Source organism: Marmota flaviventris, chromosome 6, assembly GCF_047511675.1.
Source record: "Marmota flaviventris isolate mMarFla1 chromosome 6, mMarFla1.hap1, whole genome shotgun sequence".
NCBI classification, from domain to species: Eukaryota; Metazoa; Chordata; class Mammalia; order Rodentia; family Sciuridae; genus Marmota; species Marmota flaviventris.
The window spans coordinates 9,063,689-9,087,891 of record NC_092503.1 but is presented as its reverse complement, the minus strand read 5'-3'; the positions used below and the strand labels follow the sequence as shown (position 1 = coordinate 9,087,891).

Sequence of the window (24,203 nt, the reverse complement as noted above, 5' to 3'; positions counted from 1 at the left end):
GGGGCACCTGCCTGGCAGCACCAAGAGTCCAGGATAATAGAGGCGGGGCAGAGCGTGACGGAAAGAACCGCAGGGATGAGACGGTCCAGAAAACCAAGCCTGTGGAGCCCTGTGGGTGGGCCATGCCTGAGCTGCAGAGGGCATCACCTGACACAGATCTGGTTATCAGCCCAGCAGACTTGGGGTGGGGGGGCAGAGAACCTGTGGTGGCTTTGGACTAGTGGTGGCTGTGGTGAGGTTCTCTGGAGGGCTCTCTGATGGCTGCATGTGTGGAGAATGAGTTCATTCCTTGTCATTGCTGCATGAATGAAGCCACCTGCCCCCTGTGGCTCCTGCTCTCACCTAGTCACGCCCTGGTGACTCACGCATGCATGGGCTCCTCCAGGAAGGGTTTCTCCTAATGTGTTTTAAAAATCACTCACTTAGTCATGTCCCTGTGTGACAGTTTCTCAGTCAGATTTTTTCCTGATTCCAGATGCAAAAAAAAAAATCATCATAATGATAACACATAGTAATATAAATTTGGGAGGACAGGATAATATTGCCCCCACTGTATCTCTTAATTTTTGTAGTTTTCTCTGGTTTTAAAGATTGCCACTTTATTATCACAATTTTATTTTTGGAGATGGGGTCCCACTATGCTACCCAGGCTGGTCTTGAACTCCTGGACTCAAGTGACCTCCCACTTCAGCCTCCCCTGTAGCTGGGACTGGACTGTGTGCCACCGTGCCAGCTTTTCTGTTGTGGTGCTAAGGATCAAACCTCACGTGTGGTAGGCAAGTGCTCCAGTCCTGAGCTACTCCCCGAGCCCTGCCGCTTTCTTCTATCCTAGTCCATAATTTAATTTCTACTTAATATCATAAGTCTTCAATAAGATTACTTAGGGATTTTCTTCATTATAAGGGATTTTCTTAATTTTTGTAAATAGAGTGACACCTGTCCCTGTGTTGGAATCACAGCAGTGCTGTGTTCTTTCCTGCGTGTCGGGTGGTTGTGTCTCTTTCAGTGACTGTGGACCATTTCCCATTAGGGCATGGTAGAGGGCTTTCCTCCCTCCCTCCTGTCAAGGATGCTGTAAACGGTCAACCTTGTACATAAACCTTTGTCTGCCTCTCTGGTCATTTCCTTAGAATAAAGTCCTACAAAGTCAATTGCTAAGTCAAAAGACATGAATGGTTTTGAGATCTGTGACACAAATTGCCAGCTAGTCCTGTGAAAAGCCGGCACCCCCACCACGTGCACCCCCACCCGCCCCTCCCTCTCCCTGGCAGCACCAAGGACTGTCAGGGGAGGAGTCCTGGCTGATGACTGGTGGTTTTCTAAGTTCTGGGTCATGTTCTCAGGGCACTGTGGTATTTCTTTCCTCTCTCAGATCATACTTAGAAATGCCAGGAGATGATACGAAGATGGGGGAGAGATGAAGACTAAGTGCTAGGGTGCAGCCGCCTGTGGATCTGTAGGCTGATGTCACAGTTGGTGGCAGAGCTCTGGGGGACCGGGCCCAGGCCTAGCACTGGGCAGTACCTGCCCCGGGCCAACCATTCTCGCCCTCTTCCCTTCCTGTCTGACGCAGACCCGTGCTGGCCATCGTGGAGGTGGAAGTACAAGAAGTCGACGTGGGTGCTCGGGAGAGGGTTTTCCAGGAAGTGTCCTCTTTCCAGGGCCCCCTGGACGCCACCGTTGTTGTAAACCTTCAGTCGCCAACCCTAGAAGAGAAAAGCGAGTTTCCCGAGGACCTGCGGGCTGAACTCATGCAGACCTTGGGGAACTTTGGGACAATTGTGCTTGTCAGGTAGCCACTGCCCTGAGACATGGGCTCTGGGCTGTGGGAGGATCTGGGAGGGCTGCCAGGTGGTTCCAGGCTGTGACTAGGCTTCTCTCACGTACTCCAGGATCAACCAAGGACAGATGCTGGTGACATTTGCAGACAGTCACTCAGCCCTCAGCGTCCTGGATGTGGATGGCATGAAGGTAAGTGGCACTGGGTCACACCATGGAGCAGGCCTGACTGATCTCACTTCTACATGGCTGTGTCTTCCCTTCCTCGGGCCTGGCTCATGCTGAACCTGTGGGGACCTGTGCCTGTGTGTAGGTGCCACACGGAGAAGGAGCTAGGATTGGTTGTGGTTCTCGGGTGTTATGGGACAGTCCTGGCTACTTGCAGAATCTGGCTGCCACTGAACTCTTAGTGTATTTCCCTGCCTCTGTGCAGGAGAGATTCCTTCTCTTCAGTATGTGTTTTGGGACATGTGGCTCATAGGTAGTTTCCATTTTAATAAATTCTGGTTTTAAACTTGCATGGAATGAAAAGCTGGTGATGATGGGCAAACTTTTATTCAGACCAAATGTGAAAACTGTGCTGATTCCACCTGGGGCCTGGGCCCCTGTTTTTTCTTAGCCAAACATGAAGATCGGCCTGTGCCCGGTGCACAGGTGGGAAAGGGGCACCCTGGTCACAGGCTCTGCTGTGACTTTGGTATTTCTTTTCACTTACCATGCTGTCCTCACAGGTGAAAGGCAGAGCGGTGAAGATTAGACCGAAGACAAAGGACTGGCTGAAAGGTTTGCGAGAGGAGCTCATTCGAAAACGGGACAGCATGGCTCCTGTGTCCCCCACTGCCAATTCCTGTTTGCTGGAGGAAAACTTCGACTTCACGAGCCTAGACTATGAATCAGAAGGTCAGTGACCCTTTGAGGAGGGGCAGGCTAGTGTTGCTCCTATTTGGAAGGGTTATGGAGGACATTTGAAGTGTGAGTATCACATCCATGTGATCCACTGTTCGTGTCTGGGGATGATACAGGAAATGGTAAAGGGACCCAGAGACATTTGGACTTACACCATGCTGTAGCCAGGTGTGGTGACACACACCTATAATCCCATGACCCGGGAGGCTGAATGAGGATTATGAGTTCAAAGCCAGACTCAGCAACTTAGTGAGGCCCTAAGTAACTTTGCAAGACCCTGACTCAAAATAAATAATACAAGGGATTGGGGATGTAACTCAGTGGTAAAAGTGCCCTTGAGTTCAATCCCCAGTACCAAATAAAATAGAAAAAAGAAAAAAAAAATTAGCTTTGACACTATTGGGGTTGTAAGTGGAAGTGGGAGCCAGGGAGGCGAGACCCCGGCTGCAGGAGGTGGGCTGCAGCATCCTGGTGCAAGCCAGAAGACCCACTGACCAGAGGCTAGGCCCTTGCGCCGGACTGTTTTTACCTCACTGTGGGCCAATCCTCCTCCCAGGGGATGTTCTCGAAGATGATGAAGACTATTTGGTGGATGAGCTCGTACAGCCTGTGGTCTCAGACAGTGAGCTGGGGGGAGACGACCCTCCTGATGCCCCCAGCACTACAGCGGTGGCACCTGCCAGCAAGTCTCCAGCACTAACCAAAAAGCAGCACCCGACGTACAAAGGTAGCTCAGCCTCCTTCCTCACGTGGGAGGAGACCGTGTCGCCCTGTCTCGCAGCAGGCAGTGCTAGGTAGTGCCAGCAATCCTGTGCAGTCCTGGCAGAGGCCCAGGAAGGCAGAGAGTGTAGCACTGTACTCTGGGCAGGAATCCAGTAGCCTCATGCTGATTTTCTCTAGGTATTTAATTTTTTACAGCTTGTACTCCTGTAACACCAGGTTCAGGGTAATGCCTATTTCCTCTGTAATTCCCGTTTCCCAGTTCTCAAGTGTGGTTATATTTGTGATTTTTTTCATCCTGAAACTTTTGTAATTCAATCCTTCAAGAGAGAGACTTAATATCTACAACTTGACATATTGTTCCATTCACATAATATGATATTTTATACAGCCATATTATATAGCAACAGCATTATGTCATCTTAGACTTAGGGGAACTAAAAGGTCACTGGATGGAACTGCATACCCTGGATTCAATTGTAGAGTAATTCTTTTTTTTTTTTTTAATTCACTTATTTGTATGTGGTGCTGAGGGTTGAACCCAGGAGCTTGCACGTGCAAGGCAAGCGCTCTACCTCTGATTCACAACCCCAGCCCTTCAGAGTAATTCTTTTGAATAAGTTTTAAAGCCAGCTGGTGTTACGTGGCTGGCGAGTAGGGTAGTTCATATTTCTGCATTAGACCAGATTAAGTCTATTCCATCCTGAAGGTGTCCGAAACACATTCAGTGTCAGTCACCGTGTCCCTACTTGGACAGCTCTAACTTGGCCATGTGTTGGGCCCCTTGAACTGGGCCCAGGAACAGAAAACAGGGCTGAAATTGAATTAAGGTACCTCCTAGGGAAGTGCCTTGCCAGGAAATGCAAAGACCCCCGTGTTCCCAAATGACAATGCTTCCCAAACTGAACAGTGGCTTGCCTCCTGGGAACCACAGGAGCTTTTAAAGTTAGAGACTGCTGAGCCCCACCGTAGAGATTTGGATGGGATCCTGGAAATCTGGCATTTTGTGACATTCCCTCAGTGGGTGGGATGCATGGCTAAGTCCAGCAGATGCTGCCCGACACAGAGGCAGCAGCTTTTGTCCCAGTCACGGTGGCTGTGCGCACTGCTCATGCAGACAGGCTGCTACCCTGGCATGGAAGCGGGTGCGGGAATGTGCTCTTCAGAAGAGGTGGCCTCTTACCAGGAGCAGCTGTTATTTGGGCAGCCCCTGGGGGCCAGGCCAGGAGTGAACACAGTTGCCTCTGAATGAAGAAATTAATAGAGCAAAAGGACCCTGGGCAGCCTGGCCCCTGGTGAGCACCAGGTGGGCATGTCTGAAACCGCAGGTATTCAGCCATTCCGCTGGAACCTGTTTTACTCCAGTTTCGGCCTCAGATGCACGGGCTTGAGCTGTTGGGTTTGAGGGACAGGGTGTCTGAGCCAAAGATGAAATATAAGGGGCTATGTCATGGTGTAGGAGAAAAGACCTGTAACTGGGTTTATGTCATGAGCCAGAGGCAGCCACCTCCACAGGCCCCTCTTGGCTTCTCGGAAGGGATGTGAGGCCAGTCGAGATGGCTGACACTCATGAGGTGGCAGCCCAGGCTCTGGCCACCAGGCTGGCAGAGAAAGGGAAATGCTCTCAGCCTCCAAAACAGTGATCACTTTTTAGTGAGGAATGAAAACTTTCCTTCCTCTGTGTGGAATTCTGGCTGATTGTTTTAGAAGGAAACAGGCCTACTCTTTAAAATTTGTTAATGTCTCTCAAGTCTGGAAAACAAACTGTCCAGGATTGACTAGGTGTTCCAAGAGGGCACTGATGCATCTGCCCATCAGGAAGGGGTGCCATTCCTGCACAGGCCCTCCATTGTCCTGGGTAGCTCTGCCTGCCACGGGTGGCCTCTGTGCACAGGCTCTTGTCTGACCATTTACACCTGCCATATCCTTCAGACGATGCTGACCTGGTGGAGTTAGAGCAGGAGCTGGGAGCCATCGGAGATTTCCGCCACCGTTCTCCAAGCAGGTCTCTGTCAGTTCCCAGTAGGCCTCGGCCACCTCACCCACCACAGAGACCCCCCCCTCCAAGTAAGATTTTGCTCGACTTTGGCTTGCCACAATGCCTGCTGGGGATAATCGCACATCTCCTGCTACTAAAAAAATAGCACTAAACAACCTCCCAGCCACCGAGTCCCCCCCATGCTTTTCCCTGCATTGGGCATCTTTGTCTTAAATCCAGGACATACTGATAGTACGGGCAGTTGTCTTTCTCGTGGCAAATGAGCTGTCCGTCCTGTACGCTGCTTCTGCTTTCAGCTGCCTTCAAATGGAAACCTTCAGAATGGAAACTTGGCACCGCAGCCCAATGAGGAGGGACTGTTCTAGCTTTTCAGAGTCGGGCTGCTGCTTCCTTGGCCTGGCCCTCTCTGCTGCTTAGGAGTCTAGCAAGCCCAGGTGCCTAACATGTATGCCTCTAACCCAGGTCATGATCTCAGACCCCTGTCACTGGGCTCCTCCCACTGAGCATGGACCCTTCCCTGGCTCCAGTCACACAGGAAGTGGTTTTCTTCTTGCTCCTTAAACAATGCTTTTTCCCTTCAAATTTGTCTTCATAACCTCAAAATACAGCTGTGGCCTGCTTTCTTTTGATCAGTTTTCATTTTACCACTGCAGTTTATTTTTACCCTCCCCCCCAAAAAAAATATGACAATCAGATGTAGATTTTTTCCACAACCATTCTCTTCAGGTTTGGGGTCACGATAGTGATCCATGGCAAGCAAGGAGCACACAGCATTTGAAATGTAGTTTTGCTTTTTTGGGTTTATACTTAAACATTTATAACAGATGCAGTGGTAAATACCTGTACACCCAGCTAGTTTGAGGCTGATCTGGGCAACTTAGTGAGACCCTGTCTAAAAAAAAATTAAACTGCTGGGGGCTGTAGTTCAGTAGTAATGAAGACTGGGTTCAATTTCCAGAATTGCAAAAAATGAAGATAAATTTAACAATCATGTAATTGTGAAAAGTTTTATAGAGAACTATGAAGAATCAAATTTAAAAATTCACTTGATTACCTACAGATAAGATACTAACCAAAATACTTTCAGCCTTTCTCTGTTACATAGATCTTGTAGCTACACATGACTTTAAAAACATTTTGTAAGCAAAGTTGGTTTCTATTTCACTTGATTGTCTTTCATTTAATGAAACACATTTTCTGTGTCACTGAATATTTTAAAAGAGGACTTGTTAATGGCTATAAACATAATGTTTACATAGTTTATTTCTCTGATTTGGGAATTTTTTTTGTTTTCCTCAAGACATTTAAAAAATTTGGACCTGGTAATGATAGTGTGTTTTGAACCACTTAAAAATCAATTAGTTTTTATATCCAATTAGAACCACCCCTAGAATATTAGATTCAAATTTGTCCAAATCCTGCTTCTCCAGAGAATCTGCATTAATAGACCAAGCTGTTAAAGAATTAGAAGAGAAACTCCTCACGCACGCTGGGCATGCGCTCTGTGCCCCGCCAGCACCCACACCTAGCCAAAGCTGCATCTGCCTGCACAACTGCCTCCCTCAGCTTTCTTGTAGCTCCTTGGCAACTTGTGACTTCACTGAGGCTGAGATCTGCCCTTGTTGGTTTTTCCAGCTGGTTTAATGGTGAAAAAGTCAGCTTCAGATGCATCCATCTCCTCCGGCACCCATGGGCAGTATTCAGTCTTGCCGACAGCAAAACTTTTGCCTGGAGCACCTCGGCAACCCGTGAGTTTCTCTGTTCAGCTCCAAGAAACAATTGCATTTCAGACATGTCCAGCCTGCCCCAGAGATCTGCAGGATCTCTCTTTGCCCCTCTCCTTGCCTACCACCTCATTCCCATCTCCCCTAACTCTTGTAGATTGTAAGTGGTTGTACAAGGTATTCTACCAGAAAGTCACCTTGGATGAATCCCCAAGGGTCCCCAAGAATCCCCAAAGTGCAATCACAGGTTTTCCAAGTCGTGCTTTTCTCCTGTGATTCTTGACCTTGTCCTTGGATGACAGGCTGTTGGTTAGCATAAGGGAAGATAGCAGAAATTGAGATCAGTCATAAGAAAATAAATGATGGTCATTCTGGTGCCAGAATAGTTAAGAGAAGCTGCTAAAGAGACCTAATAACCACATAGAGGGTCATAGCAAGACTAACCCTCGTGGGGGTCCAGAGGGCCCAGTGACCTGCCAAGTGTTGCGAAGGTCAGCAGGAAGAGTTGAGGCAGGTGAAGGCAGGTGCTGAGGTGCCTGGGTCACCACACAGCCCTGGTGAGCCAGGCCAGGCAGGCGCACACCATCACAGGCCATAAGGAGTGACTAGATAGCAGTGGTGTCCAATGGTGATGAGTAAGGAAACTCAGGTTATCTGGAAGGTATTTTAATACTCAGATAAGCCATGGAAGGTGTGGCATAGTTCTGCTCTCTGGATTTTATCTGGTTATTGAAATAAAGAGATTGTTTTACCCCATTGCAAATCTTTCAGTCTCTGGTTTGGGAGAACAGAGTCATCAGCTCTGACCACTCCTGGATTCTTCTTCTTGGAATGAAAGTGCTCCTAGGGGAAGAGGGATTGAGAGGTTCAGTTTAGATTTGGTGTTTTTAATCCACATCTGATGGGGCTTTGTAGGGTTCACATATATAGCACAGACCCCTACCACCTGGCAGACCACCAGTACGTGCTGAACACACCACCACCCAGGCTGCTTTCCCACCTTGTTGACATGCTTCTCTTCTTCATTCTGTCCTCAAGCCCAAAGCTAGGACTGGAATAAGTAAACCTTACAATGTCAAGCAGATCAAAACCACCAATGCGCAGGAGGCAGAAGCAGCAATCCGATGTCTCCTGGAAGCCAGAGGAGGTAGGTGGCCTACACTGGGGAAGCTCCCTGTGGAGGGGGCTCAGTCTCCTTTCTGTTCATTTTTCCACTGAAAGTGGCCTAGGAAAAAGATCTTTTTTTCCTTTTGAAACAATATAAAATGAAAGTAGCCTTTAGTAACATTTTACTTATTTCATTTGTTCTCTATTTAAAATTCAGTAAGTATAGAAAATAAACCCAGGATTATTAAACACTATTTAAGAGAAAAATAAAATTAAAATTTAAAAAGGTTAACTGCAGGTGCTGACTCAGTCTGGCCAGCTCTGTGAAAGAGACAGCTGTGTGTCCTCATTTCAGACTCAAAATCTACCTCTTAAATCTCGAGCAAGTGTAAGTCAATTCTGCACTGTCATGGGAGGCCCTCCTCCACCACAGTGCCTGTTGATTTTTTTCTTATTTCACTTACTCCAAGTTATCATAGTTTACTTAGGAATCTCCCATATTTAATCACTGGTAATTCACATTTGTTTTGGTTTGTTACAGAATCTCTTGTAGAGGGGAGATTGTGCCCATTGAAAAGGCATATGCAATCACAGTCACCTAATTTGTTTTGAGCCAGTATTTTAACCTACTTGGGATTCTTACATAAATTTAGGGAGGTTGAGTTAGAAGGCTATTGCAGAATTACATACCACAGATGGTTTATTTTTATTAAAAATTAAAACTGTGACTGTAACAACCCACACATGCCTATTAACTGATAAAATGACCAAATATGGTATAGCCATACAATGGAATATCATTCTGTCATTTAAAAATAAGAACTGATACATGGTACACTGTGGGTAAACCTTAAAAACATTAGGCCAAGTGAAAGAAGTCAGACACAAAAGGCCGTATGTTATTTCCATTTATAGGAAATGTCCAGAACAGGCAAATCCATAAAAGTTATTAGTAGTGAACTGGGTGTGGTGGCACACACCTGTAGTCCTAGTGACTCAGGAGGTGGAGGCAGGAGGATTGCAAGTTTGAGGCTAGCCTCAGCAATTTAGCAACAAACTCGGCAACCTATCTCAAAATAAAAAAGTAAAAAGGACTGAGGATGTAGTTCAGTAAAGTGCCCAAGTTCAACCCCCAATACCAGTAAAGTTTGGTGTCCAGGCTAGAAAGAAGAGGGAATGGGGAGTGACTGAAATGGGTATGGGGTTTCTTTTTGGTTAATGAAAATATTCTGAAATTAAATAGTGGCAGTTACTGTATAAGTTTGTGAGTATGTTAAGAACCACTGAATGTTAATGTAAAATGAGTGAATTTTATGGTATATAAATTACATTTCAGTAAAGCTTCTGTTTTTAAAAAACTCAGTTGTAGATGCTAGTAGTTTGAGATTTTAAATCTACCCACATTCTCAACTTAACATTTTCTTGCTCATAAGCCTATTGAGATTTGATACATTTTAAGTCATCTCCCCTGAAAAATGTCAGTACACATGACACTTTGCATATGGTGTCAGGGTCTCGCTGATCTCCCATCAAGACCATCCCTGGGTACCAGGTCCCACCTCTATTGAGAAGGTGAATACAGAAAATACAAAGCTGGACACAGCTGGTGTATTCTGACAATCTCTGAGGATTTTTTTTTTAAGAAAAGAAGAAGTACACTAAATTAGTAAATTATCATTAAGATACAGACTTCCAAAGATTAAATCACACAGTAGGTTGCCTTGTCCTCATGCTTGAGCCTGTGATTTTGTCTCAGGCGTCCCAGAAGAAGCCTTCAATGCCATGGCCCTGAGAGACCAAGGATCCTCCAAACTAGAGCCCAGCCCTGGGGAGGCCAGACCTGAGCCCTCCCAGATGCCCCCACTCCTGCCCCGGCGGCCTGCACCCAGGGTTCCTGCCATCAAGAAGCCAACCTTGAGGAGGACGGGAAAGGTAGGGATCCGGAGCACTCTGAAGTTGCTCGAATATCTTCTTAGATAAAGGTATGTCTCTTAGACAAAAACCAAGTTCAATTTGGCTTTTTCACCCACATTCTTAAGTCCTAAACCCAGCTGCTTCTTTCTGGAAAGCCGTTTGACAACCACTTTCTCCCTCATCCCTCTGCTGCATCTTGGCCCCAGCAGAGCAAGAACAAGCAAGGCACTGACTCCTTCAGAGACTCTGTGACGAGAGAGACTTGGAGAGATTCTGCTTCCTTGGTGTTGGGCACCACAGGAACCACTGTGGGGTGTTTTCCCAAGTGGCCCGGCACTGCCATCTGTGTGGTGTGTGCACGTGGTTTTACATGCACAGATTTTATGAGCATTGGAGAAACAATGAGTGATGTCTCGGTTAGCAGTTCTGCCAGGGCTCATGTGGCCGCAGTCTTTTGAGATCCGACAGCTTTTCTTGCCACTTTTCTTGCAGATTGTTTTTTGCTCTCGCTCTCAAGCTTCTCAGCCTTGCTTACTGCTTCAAAGACATGAGTTTGTAAGGACAGTGGCTGCCCAGAGACTGGCACCTATAGACACATCCGGATCTTCCGTTTGATCTCAGTTCTAGGAACAGGACCCTCGGTAATCCCTGCCTGGGCCTCCCAGAGTGACTGCTGCTCCTCTATCTGTGGAGAGTGTGAGAGGTGGCCCTGGTGCCAACTCTTCGCTGAGCTTGCTTTGTATTTTCTGGGTTGCGCTTCTCCATGTTGGCTCGTTGCCACATGTCCATTTTCCATGCCTTCTTGCAAAATGGACCCTTTCCTTCCTCTTCCTTCCTGCATTTGCTTTGTCTTTTAAAAGCCAGGAGCAGAATAGATTCATTTTTCCCAACCAGCTGCACAGGAGCTATGGTGTCAGGCTGGTGGAGAAAGGATCATGCTTTTGGTTTGTTTTCTAAAGAACCAGAGGAGACACTGGGATACCCATGCTTGCCCACTAGGAATTGCTTCCCTAGCAAAGCTGCATTTCAAACTGTGGGTTGATTTCTTTGTGATAGTTTTGAAGCAGAACTAAGGAAGTGAAGTTCCTATGTAATGTTCTGCATTCTTCATATTTAAATAAAAATGATTCAAGGAGAAAGGCTATCCATTGGTCCTTCATATAGCTTCATGCTGTGACATGTCGTATCTCCCGAGTTGGCACAGACTGCATGAAGTATCTGCAAAGCTGCGGCCTCCAGGAATGTTTTCAAAGAGGTTAGCTTTACATAATGAAAGAGCAGAATTCCCTTTCCTAAGGTAACAGACAATTTTGTCTCAAATTGCTCCCTGTGGCCCTGGTTTCAAAGTTCCCACTCCTCTTTCATTGGACATGCTGGTCTGTCCTGATCAATGTGTGCTTCCCTAGTGACACTGCTGGCATCTCAGACTTCCTCCAATCCTGAATTGGCTAGAATGTCAGCTCAGTCTCCTCCCTGTTCCCTGCTGCCCACTGAGTGTTCTGAGTCTCAACTTACTAAAGGCTGGCTTCTTAGTTACACTCTTTTTACCTTTCCTCAGCCCATGTCACCAGAAGAACAGTTTGAGCAACAGCCTGTCCATTTTATAGTCGGAGACCCAGAGACAAGCCTTGAAGCCCCTCTTCCGGCTACAGCCCCTCGAGTCCCTCCTGTTCCCAAGCCAAGAACATTTCAGCCCAGTAAAGGTGACGAGAGGAGGCCCAGCAGTGGAAAGCCAGTGCCAGATGAAGCCCCTCTTATGGCAGGAGCCACCATGCCACCTGCTCCAGAGGCTCCATCTCTGGTGCCCAGGGTGCCCCCAAGGAGGAAGAAGTCTGCACCAGCAGCCTTCCACCTGCAAGTTCTGCAGAGCAACAGCCAGCTCCTCCAAGACCTCACCTGCAGCAGCAGCAATGGCAGCAGTAGCAGCAGCAGCAGCAGCAGCTGTCTATCCGGACACCAGCCCGACACTGATAATCTCTTTCCACAAGTGGGTTTTCTTGGCACTACATCTGCCACAAGCCTAGAAACTGATAGCTCCAGAGTAATGAAGCCAGAAGCAGCCTCCCTTCTTGGTGATTATCCGGATCCCTTCTGGAACCTTCTCCACTACCCTAAGCTGTTGAATAATGCCTGGCTTTCCAAGAGCTCTGATCCTTTGAATGCAGGGGCCAGGAGCCCTGAGAAGGCACCCAGAGACCCAGCACAGGTCAGCGCTTCAGAAGCTGCTGAGGGCAAGATGCCATTAGACCATGGGGGAGAAACCTTTGGTCACTGGGTGACCATCAGTGACAAAGACAAGAGGACGACACTGCAGGTGTTTGACCCACTGGCAAAAACATGACAGACAACTCTGAAGGCACTCCTTCGCAGAATGGAGCCCTTCTTCCCCATAGGCAAGGCTTGAGCAGGGCAAAGCAGACATCTATTTAAAGGCACACTGAAAAGAACATTAGTGCATCTGTCACTCTTGTGTAGTTTACGACAACTCTTTTTTCAATAAGATTGTTCAGCTATGAATATGGTTTATTCAAGATTTGTGCATTTTAAATTTGCTCACAGGGGAACAGGATGACTCCTGTTAGGTTCAGTGTGTGAATTTTAAGGAAGGAAATCTAGCTGTAAGGCCCAAGAAATTCTCTCCCGTTGAATTTTAAATGGTTGTTCAAATTTTATGTGTACGTAGTAGAGTTTTTGTTTCATGTTGTTTGTATTTTACAGATTTGGAATAACTCTTAGGTGACCCACCTGAAAGTTGATGCATAAAGGATGATACTAAAAGTAGTTGGGAACAGTAAAAGTTGTTCCTGGCCCACTTTAAACCAGGTTTTAAAAATCAGAGATGGACACGACACTTGGTCAACCAAATGTCTAGACTTGTATGTTCCTGTGAGCCCTTGTTTATTTAGATAGTCCTTCCTATCTGCAGGTTCTTTAGCCACAGACTTGACCAACCACTCATCAAAACTATTGTTTAAAAACTGCACATGTACTGAACACACCAGACATTTTTCTTGTCATTATTCTCTAAACATTACACTCTAACAACTATTTGCACAGCATTTATGCTTTATTAGGTATTATAAGTAATCTTGAGATAATTTATGGGAAGACACGCATGGGCTTATGTGCAAATATTATGCCACTTTATATAGGAGACTTATGCATCTATGGATTTTGGTGTCTAAGAGGGTCCTTGAAGTGATGCCCAAGAATTCTAAGAGGTGCCCCTGATTATATGTAAATCTCATGGGATTTACACTATCTTGGTTCTAAAGCATACACCATTAGCTTACCCTCAGTTTAAACTAGCCGAAGACTCCTGGACCATGTCTTAGACACTGCATGCCCTTTAAACTGCTGTGGTCTTGAGCTGTGGTGTGCTGTTCACAGCAGGTGGTATCCACCCTCTGGTCCTTATTAACTGAAACCTCATGGACTCTTTCTTCCCCTTGTATTCCAAATCCCATGAAGGCACCAAATGTGAAAACTCATCCTGGCACATATAATATTTTCGTTGTTATTTGTTTCAACTTATCTACCTGGTTGTGGCTTTAGGAAGGAAAGAATTCTGTGTCCCTGTATATAACAATTCCCAGGGCATTATATCTGGGTTTGCTTATCTGTTTATTAGGTTTATTTTTATTTTTTTCTGTATGTTTTTCCTATACATTTCCAACACAACTTCTCAAATATTCAAGAATTGAGATCACCGTACTGTTTCATATTTTAAGATCAATGTTATAAGGTCTAGAATTCATTTGGAGCAGATATACTATTGCTTAGAATAAGTTCACCAGTAAAATATCACTGAGTCACCTGCCATATTTAGGTCTTTCACATGACCAATCACAGCAGTGATACTGTTGTCCCTTATGCAGCACAGGGGGCATCCTGTACCAAATGCTATTGGCTGGGATGATCATGGTCATCTTACCTAGGATATACTACTCTTCATTACCAATAAGACCTCTGAGATTTTTGGATTTGTTTTTGTTGTCACTGTCAACAGACAGTAAGTCATATCTGGTTCTCAAACAAAATTTTGTGTATATCACTCCTTCTGAAAATTAACAAAAATCAGTGCCCCACAGAGATGAACAGGTACACAGTTGAGCGGTCACAGAAGATGTTGATTAGGTGATCAGAGTGCCATTGATGGCACTTACATACTTGAAAGGATTATGTTGTCCACTTCTTGTTTGTTACAGAGGTAAAAATCATATAGAGTTAAGGGGAGAAAGCAAGATGGGTTGCTTGGAGAAGTTAAATGATTGGCCAAGATGCACATCGCTACTAACAGGTAAAATCTGGAACAGAATTGAAGATTTCTTCATTCAAATACTGTTTTCCCTGTACCCTCTTTTCCCACCAAAACCAAAACAACAATAAAAGACCACAGGCATATTTGAAAGCAGATATATTTTACAACCAGTCAGAAAAGCAGAGGGAATCAGCCCCACAAAAGCTGCTTGCAAGAGGTGGGCAGTGGGCCTAATCTGTAGGTCTTTCCTTGTTCTAGATACTAGCAAATAGCAAATGAATGGTACAGAACAAAAAGGTAAAGTTCCATTAAGACAAGTGCTCATCAGACAGGTCACTCTTGAGATCTGACGGTTACTGTTAACACAGAAAATTTTGTTGATCTAGGAATGCAAGAAAATTTACAAGTAAAGAATTGACCAGGGGGCTGGGGTTGTGGCTCGGCAGTAGAGCGCTCACCTGACACGTGCAGGACCCTGGGTTCGATCCTCAGCACCACATATAAATAAATAAGTGAAATAAAGGCATTGTATCCAACTACAACTAAAAAATAAATCTTAAAAAAAAAAGAATTGACCAAGTATTAGTGGATCATGGGTGTTCACATTTAGTGAACAATATATACTGGATTTTGAGTTGGCAATATGTATAGTCCTCACACCAGAGTTCTTTTAAGAATGGAAGAAAATTGGAATAGCTTCATCTATTTTCTTAAATCAATGTTTATTAGCTGGAAGGTTTGTCAAGTTAGCAGCAGAGTCTGTTAAATAACCTTGATCATGACCAGCTGCCTCGGAAGGGATTTCATTTTTTTTTTGGTCTGCTGTGATGCTACCATAAGGACTTCTTCTTATGACCTATGGTTCCATTACCGCTGTTCTGTAACATAGTGGAAGTAGAGTGCTTAGTAGCATACTCACCAGTCAGCATTGACTCTCTGACCACAAGTCTAGTCCCTTTTAAAACAATCTCAGACTTCTTGCCCATTTTTAGAATTTGTTCTGGTAAGTGACTGAAATCAGGACATCTGTCCAAGCAATGCCTGAAAATGTTGAAAGTTGTTAAAAGTTCAAGATACTTAATAAAACTGACATATGTATAAGTAGAAACAAAGTATGTATTAAAAACTTCATGAGTGATGAAGGAACACTGCAAAGGTGATTGATTGTGGGGAATGAGTGATTAATAAAAACCCCATAATATTTTTTGAAGTGGTAAATTTGTACTGATGTTGTACAGAATATCTATTAAATATTTTTGTCTTTTTAATTGGGCTTATTTCTTTTCAGATATGAAGAAAACCTTGGAATATCTTATTTGGCTAGCCTTCTGTTCTGGATCAAATGTTTGTTATTCCTATATGTGAGTTTTTTGTTGTGGTTCATTTTCGTAACCATCAAATTAACCTGATTATTTTTGCTTTTTCAATGTAAGTTTTTTTGACTTGAAAGGTGCTAGCAGGGACCGCTTCCGTCCATACTCTGTAACTATGCCACACTGTCTATAAGACCTGGGAGATGATGGGATGCAATTTCTCTTGGGCCTTACAGCAAATTTCAGAGCTCAAGCTGGTAGGAGCACATTACAGTGTAGAGGCAGGAGGGAGGAAGTGCTATTCAAGTTCTGTTCTGGTGTGTTCTATGCCAAACACCACACAAAATATGTCACAATGTTCTTTGGTGGTTTTTGAGGAATGAGAATATACTGATAATTCAAAACATAAATATGGCTGGTCCTTCATGACCTGTGAGGAGTACCACGTTGGATTCACTTACTCTGGGTGCATGGCACTGTGACTCGGGAAGAACCTTCCTTTCCAAGGCACTTGTGGAGATGGGCCTTATACTCATTTATACAAGGTAAACTGTTTGCCTGTATATGAGATGACAAGAGTTCAAGTAAGTGATTGTCAACAAAGGATCAGGGAACACTTGAAAAAAGAGGGTTAAGAATTTTTTGTTTGTTTACTTTCTTGGAGGACAGCAAAGTTGAGCAGGACATAGAGTTCCCATACACCGCTTACCTCCATACATTCAGCCTCCCTGTACTGATGTCCTGCACCAGAATGGTACATTTGTCACAACCAATTGACCTGCATTGACATATCATCACCCAAGGCCATAGTTTACCTGGGCTTTACTCCATGGGTCTGGACAATTGTATAATGACAGGTATTGCAAGGTCCTGTGCCAGCGGCTTCACTGCTCTGAAAACTCTCTGCTCTGCCTGTTCCTCCCTCCCCACCCTGCAGCCCCTGGCACCCACTGATCTTTTCACCATCTCCATAGTTTTATTTAGAGCTGGAATCATGCACTACATTGCTGCCTCGTACTGGCTTCCTTCAATTACCAACACGCATGTAGGCTTCCTCCATGGCTTTTCATTCATAGTTTTTTAGTGCTAAGTATTCTACTGGCTGGATGTTCCACAGTTGATTTATCCATTCCCCTTCTGAAGGATATTTTGGTTGCTTTCAGGTTTTGTCAGTTTACCAAAGAGGGCAATTGCTGGATCATATGTAACAGTATGTTTTGTAGCAAACTGCCATGCCATCTTCCGAGGTGTCTAGTCTGGTTTGCGTTCTCATCAACAATGAACGAGAGTTCCTTTGGCTCCACATCCTCATCAACATTTGTTGTATTTTTGGATTTGGGTCATTCTAGTAAGTACGCAGTGGCATCTTCTTGTTTGCCACCTGTATATTTTTGGTGAGATATCTACCCAATCATTAGCCCCTTTTAAATTGGATTGTTCAATTTCTTGCTATTGAGTTTTAAGAATTATTTATATATTTTGGATATAGATGTTTTTAGATGTGGCTTTTGCAAATATTTTCTTAGTCTGTGTTGCCTTCTCATTCTCTTGGCATTATCTTTTGTAAAGCAGAAGAATTAAGAATTTGAAAAGTAACAAAGTGGATTTATGTACCTGGAAGGGATATTAGCTGATGGGAGAAACAATTTCAAAGGATTAAATGAGTTTAGGGTTTTAATCTATAGGTGATGAAATAGTGGGTAGTTGTGATATCTGTGTGTGTGTAGGATGGTCAAGGTGACAGGCTTTGCCTAATAGCAGCTTGTCAAAGCATCTGGAATGTAGTTTATTAATAGTGTGAGTTAGGGGCCCCACACCTTCTTACTGAGGGATTGTTAGACAAGTACACTTAATAACAAACCATTGCTCATGCTTCCTTAATTGTTTCTCAAGAGGGTTAATTTTGTTGACATTTTCAAATAACAACTTCAGGATTTATATACATTATTTGAATTTCTTTTCAATGTTTAAAACATTTTCATTAATTTCAACTTTAATTTGTATCTGTTTTCTATGTTTTAACTTCGTTCTTTTCCTTATCTTAATTAAAAGCACTAGTTTCCATTTTTTTCACAATAAAGATATTTAAGGTTATACATTTCCACCTAATTATAGCCTAACAGCACCCTAAACATTTTGGCATGAATTATTAGATTATAATTTTGCTTTTATTTTCTCTTTGATTATTTAGGTGGCTGGGTACATTCCAAGTAAAGGTTGTTCTGTGATTTTTGTTTTTGTTATTGGCAATTTAAAGTTACTTTTAATTGTATTGTAGTGTGACCTGAGAATATAACCTAGTAATGCATTTACTTTTCAAAATTGTTTGTTGTCGTGTGAGGAATTTTTTTTTTTAAACTGGGCATTAAACACAAGGCCTTGTGCTTGCTTAGCGAGAATTCTACCCCTAGCTGTAACTCCAACCTTTTTAAGTTTTTGAGACAGTGTCTCACTAAGTTGCCTAGATTGGTCTTGAATTTGTGATACTCCTGCCTCAGCTTGCTGATTACAGGCCTGGTGCAAGATTTATTTGTTTGTTTGTTTGTTAGTTAGTTGGTACCAGGGATTGAACCCAGGGGTGTTCTACTGAACCACATCCCCAGCCCTTTTTTATATTTTATTTAGAGATAGGGTCTTTTGAACTCACAATCCTCCTGCCTCAGACTCCCTAGATGCTGGGATTACAGGTGTGCAGCACCGCACCTGGCCACAAGATATATTTTTTAAGTGATTTCAGTAATACAAAAAATCTTTTTCTTTAGTTGTAGGGTACAAAATTGTGTGTGTGTGTGTAGAGAAAGACAGAGAAAGAGCAAAGTTGATTAATTTCCTCTATGTATTTCTAGACAGATTCTCTATGTAGGGCAGATCTGGAGAGGGGGATACTGCCCACTGTAACCAAGAACTAAGAATCTGTAGATTTTGTTGAATAAATAAATGCTTCTCAATTTGTTAAGTTTTTTGATTACTATTAAGACTTTAAATGACAGATTGCCTTTGCTAATTTTGACCAGTAGTAGATGTTTCTCTGGGGGAGAGGGTCTCCTTAGCTGGCATAATTCTAATCCTTGGGGCTCTCTGTCCTGTGCCATTGGTCTGTCTATGCCTGAACCAATACTACATTGATTCATTTCATTTAACTTTGGTATCTGGTGAAACAAACCTTCCCACTGTAACCTTTTTCTTTAATGAATATCTTGGCTATTCTTAACTCCATATAAATTTTAGAATCAATGCAAATTCAATCTTAAAAAAGAGAAAAAAACTTATTCAAATTTTTGAAATTTTCAACTGCATGGAATAAAACTGACATCTTTATAACATTAAGTCTTCAATTTAAGGACATGGTATATGTCTATATTTAAAGTTTACATTAACAGTTCTAAAAATCATTAATTTGCTGTAAAAATTTTAACATATATGAAATCAGTGTGAACCCTCAGATATCAGATACATCTAGATTTAATAATAATTAACATTTTGCTATATGTCTTTATGGGTTTTTCTTTTAAGTGTTTTAAAATAGTTCTGCTATCACATTTGACTCCTAAATATTTTCAATATTTCTCTAACATTTTTATAACCTTAATACCATATCTGATAATTTTAAAATTCATTTGCTATTTTTGTGAATATACTTAGAGGTTTTTTATATATTGATTGCATCAGCAACTTGCTTTCAAAAAAATTCTGAAAATTTAATGTACTTTAATATACCTAATATGCCACCACATATAAAAAACACCATTTACATACCATTACTCTTAAGAAGGCTTCAATTACGATGAAGCATCTATTGTGAGATGCAGCCCAATTACAGAGATGTTAAAATATTTCAAAATATGTCTTGGAATTGACAAAATATGATGTGTCAGTGCTTTTTGATTTTTTAAAATATATTTTTCGTTGTAGTTGGACACAATATCTTTATTTTTATGTGGTGCTGAGGATCGAACCCAGTGCCTCACACATGCAAGCTGGGCACTCTACCACTGAGCTATAGCCCCAGCCCCATCTTTTGGATTTTTTTTAATAATCTGCAAATAATAATCTTGGCCTCTTCCTTCCTCATCCTGTGCCTTTGTATGTCTCTGTCCTGCCTTCTGACTGGCTAGGATACTTGGCACAGGTTAAATGAACATGTTGGTGCTAAGCATTCTTGTTATTCCTGTTCCTGAAAGGAAAGGTCATATTTTTGCCATCAAGTCTGATACTGTTTTTTCTTTCAGAGATCCTTTACTAGATTAAGGAAATTCTTTCTGCCTTGCCAAGTTTCATAAATGGTTGTTGAATTTCATTTAAAAAAAAATTCTGGGGGCTGGGGTTGTGGCTCAGTAGTTGACTCGCCTAGCACGTGTGAGGCCCTGGGTTCCATCCTCAGCACCACATAGAAATAAATAAATAAAATAAAGGAATTGACAACTACAACTAAAAAAAAAAAAAAAATTAAACATTTCTGTATGTTCCCAAAACAATTGGTTGCCTCCTTCCACATATATGGTGAGTTACCCTGATGAGTATTTCACTGCTCAACACCACCTACACCATCCAGTGTAAATCCAACTCGGAACAGATATCTGTGTAAACATTGCTGGATTGAGTTCATTAGTTTACTTAAGATTTTTGTAACTAAGTTCCCAAGTGAGAATGGCTGATTACTTTCTCCTTTTTGTACTGTCAGAGTTTTGGTATTAGTTAAGCACAGACTCTTCTGTTAACTACAAGCCTCCTTTATTAGAATGTCCTCCTTACGCTGTTGGTAACACTCACCTGTAGAGACACTGGGCTTCCAGTTTCTTTGTGAAATTTTAAATCACTGATTCTATTCCTTTTAACAGTCATAGGACTAGTCATGTTTTCTACTTCACATACAGTTGGATGCAGTATTTTTCTTAGTTTTCTATTTTATTTAAAACTTAACAATTGGCCCAAGTATTTATATTATCCTCTCATCTTCTGATATATACATTATGATGATATCTCCTTTTCATGCCTAAAACTGGTGATTTGTGCCTTTCCTCTCTGATTGTTTACTAGAGGATTGTTAGTTACATTTATCTTTTTTAAAATCTTATTTTATTATTTTTTACATGAGCTCTTATTTTTTTTTGCATTACAATTCTTAATACACCTTTATACCACAATTTATCATATATTTGTCTTTTTAAAGAATCAACTTCTAGCTTTGTCAAGACTTTTTCCCCCCTATTTCCTTAATTTATATTCTTTTCAAAATAATTCCATTTTCTTTCTATCTTCTTGAGATATGTGCTTAATTCATTTGGTTATATGGTCAAGTTTGAAAACATTGTGTATTTGCCATTCCTTGGATGTAGCAGAGTGCTCTAGATATCCCAGCAAGTCAATTTTGGTTCCCCAGCCATTTTTTTTGAAGGGGGGCAGTTCCTGGTTCTATACCAAGAAAAGTATTAAAATCTCCCATGGTTATTATTTCTTCTGTGGTTTTCTCCATTTTTGCATAACATAATTTTAGACCAAGTACTCATATTGATTCACAATTAAAAGTTACCATTTATATAGTGAAGGTAGTCTTTTATCACCAGGAAATGACACTTATTTTCCCTAATAATTTTTCTTGCCCCAAAGCATGTTTTGTCTGATACAGTTATAGCAGCTTTCAGTATTCTCTTGGTATTTGTACTTGGTATTTTCTCTCCTTATTTTTTGCCTTTCTGTTCCCTCATGCTTTAGATAGGTATTTTATAAAGAGCACACAATTGGGCTGTTTTTTTGTTTGTTTGTTTTTTCATTCCAGCCTGATATATACACCAGTATGTCAGTATTCTACGTGTGTGTGGTACTGGGAATTGAAATTATAGCCTCGTACATGGTTGGCAAGTGCTTTACGACGTTATTTTTTAATAGGGGGATTTACTCCATTTAACACTAATGTAATTATTACTAAACTTGAGTTTTAACTTAACCCTGCTATTCTGTGCATTTTTTCGTTTCCATTTGTGCTTTCCTTTAGATTTTTATCATTACCCGTTTTCTCCTCTCTTTGGTAGTTATTATACTCATTTTTTTTTTTTTTTTTGCTTTTATCGGTTATCTCAGAAATCACAACGAATATAATTAAATTTTCAGGCCTAATGTTATCTCCTTCCTTCTGAAAAATGTAGCAGTCTTGGAGTATTCTAACTCCATTTAAACCATCCCAACTTGTATGTTACAGTTACTGTGTATTTTAATTTTCCATATTTAGCACCTATTCAGTACATTATTACTGTTTTATAAAAATTAATTTCCACTAACTCAAATAATTACTTTTTTTACTCTATTTCTTTTTAAACTCCAGTCCCTCTGACTTTATTAACTTCTGCTCAAATTACATCCTTCATCCTTTAACATTTCCATTAGTGAACTATTTTACTTTATATAAAACGTCATTTCTTTTTTCTTTTTTAGACTGGACATGTAGTGTTTGTAGGTTGGGCTGATTTCTTTCAGCATATTGACAGTATCATTCCAGTGTCTTCCAATTTCTATCGATTTTCAACAGCAGCAGCTTTAACTGTTTCTGCAATTTTCCTGTGCTCAATATAGACATGTATTTATTTTTATTTGCTCTGTTGGATTTTTTAACATCACGGATCTGTAGATTAATGCCTTTCATCAGATCTGGAAATATCCCAACCATAATCTCTTGAAATGCTGTTCCTGGGACATTTTTTTCTTCTTTTTTCTGGTACTCTTAAATAAGCAAATGGCAGTCTTTCCTTTTGCTTGTCTATGTATTTAGGCTCTCTTCATATTTCCCATCTTTGTCTCTCTCTGCTACATTCTAAACACTTTTTCTGACCTCTCTTCCAGTTCACTGATTTCAACTATTTTTCTTATCTATAATCTGGTTTTGGTATTTTATAAAATCTAAATCAATAGTAGTATCCTTTTTCTGAAGGTATTTCAACATTTTCTTTTTAAAACAATAGGAAGCATGATTGTTTTATCATCTGTATCTGACAGTTCTGATATTTCAAGCATGTATGTGTTTGGGCCATGTGTCTGCTCTGCTGTACTCATTCATGGCATCTTATTTCCTTGAATGTCAGGTTATCTCTGATTACTCACTGATTATGGCATTTGAAAAACTATTTGAAGGAATATATTAAGGGCAGAGATGAATGTATCATTCTCCTTTGATTCTATCAGATATGAGGGGACACAACCAGTCAGGGATCCTCTTAATTCAAGTCGTAGGCATGAGACTCCCTGGGTCACTTAAGACATGAACACAGGGTGGCTCCTTCTGAACATCCTTACTTTGTAGCCCTTTGTAGTCCAGTCAGTGTATGTTTGGGGTAATAAGATTTCCTTGACCACCCTTAACTTGGACTACTGTTCCCCTCACCTTGGGAACTGGCAAAAGCACAGCTCCATTTCTCAGTTGTTTCTTTTAACTCTGCAGATCATCTCAGAGTGGCACCTTGCACAAGAAAGGTAAGTTGGGTCAATAATACAATTCCTGCTCTATGTCCCAAGCCATGTTGTGGAAGAAAGGCCTTTTAAAAAATTGCCCACAAGGAATATTTTTGGTAATTGTAGCATACAGGGGCCACCAAATAAGCTTTTGCCCTAAGCAAAAATAGTTTTGACTGCTGGTCTTCTCGGTGGTTTCTTAGATTTTCCTGGACTTTTATCCGTATTCCTGATTTCTTAGCTCTTTGATCAGTTAAAAATACTTCATCCTAATTACATACTTGTCCTTATTAGAAAGTTAGAAACAAATTAATTAGCCTGCTGTCACTGAAAGGAAAGTCCACTGTTAACCTTTAAGATTTCTTTCTTACAGTATTTCAACTTATCTTTGTTTTTCTAAGATATACCATATGTTATGCTGCAATAACCCAACCAACAAACACAGTGACTATGAATGGATTTTGACCTCTTTTAGAATAAATTATATATCAAAATAACAAGTACTCATAAAAATTAAGCATTACATACAAGTACAAGGAAAGTTAAAAGATCATCCAGAATCTACCTAGAAATAATCAACATTTTTAGAAATCTTTGTGCATATGCATAATAAAATATCAGATGATTATTACAACATCATACTATGTGTCATTATATAATGCACATTAATTTACTTGAAAATCAAGGAGATGAAACTAGAACTGATTATTCTTCAAGTTCTTGTAGGCTTAAGCGTGTTTATCTATGACCTTTGTCCTCATTTCAAGCCAACTTAGCTAAGCACACAATTCTTTCTCTTCAACAGTACTGTTTCTAACATGAAGGGTTTTTATTTATAGGGGGTTTGTTTGCATTTAATTTTTTAAACATAGTACTTTGATTCATTCCAGTTAAATTGATATAACCAATACTTTTTTAAAAAAGTATGGTGGCATGCATCTATAATCCCAAAGACTAGGAAGACTGAGGCAGAAAATTGCAGAATTGATGCCAACCTGGGCAACTTTTATCAAAAGAAAGGTTGGGGATATAGCTGTAGT

At 41.6% G+C, this 24,203-nt stretch overlaps 1 protein-coding gene across 2 annotated transcripts in view; it reads left to right on the top strand.

Annotated features, from left to right (window-relative positions):
• Nucleotides 1-12,768, top strand: part of Synj2 (synaptojanin 2) — an 87,034-nt gene extending 74,266 nt beyond the window's left edge. The window contains exons 19-27 of one of the 2 annotated variants that reach the window (XM_027939457.2): nt 1,574-1,792; nt 1,893-1,971; nt 2,511-2,679; nt 3,242-3,412; nt 5,338-5,472; nt 7,040-7,152; nt 8,167-8,275; nt 9,992-10,167; nt 11,708-12,768. In XM_027939457.2, coding sequence (XP_027795258.2) covers nt 1,574-1,792; nt 1,893-1,971; nt 2,511-2,679; nt 3,242-3,412; nt 5,338-5,472; nt 7,040-7,152; nt 8,167-8,275; nt 9,992-10,167; nt 11,708-12,490 — 1,954 coding nt within the window. In that variant the 3' untranslated portion in view covers nt 12,491-12,768. Of the gene's footprint in view, nt 1-1,573; nt 1,793-1,892; nt 1,972-2,510; nt 2,680-3,241; nt 3,413-5,337; nt 5,473-7,039; nt 7,153-8,166; nt 8,276-9,991; nt 10,168-10,641; nt 10,765-11,707 lie in introns of those variants that run through there. The other variant, XM_027939459.2, reaches the window with a different exon arrangement.
• Nucleotides 12,769-24,203: the final 11,435 nt, after the last annotated feature.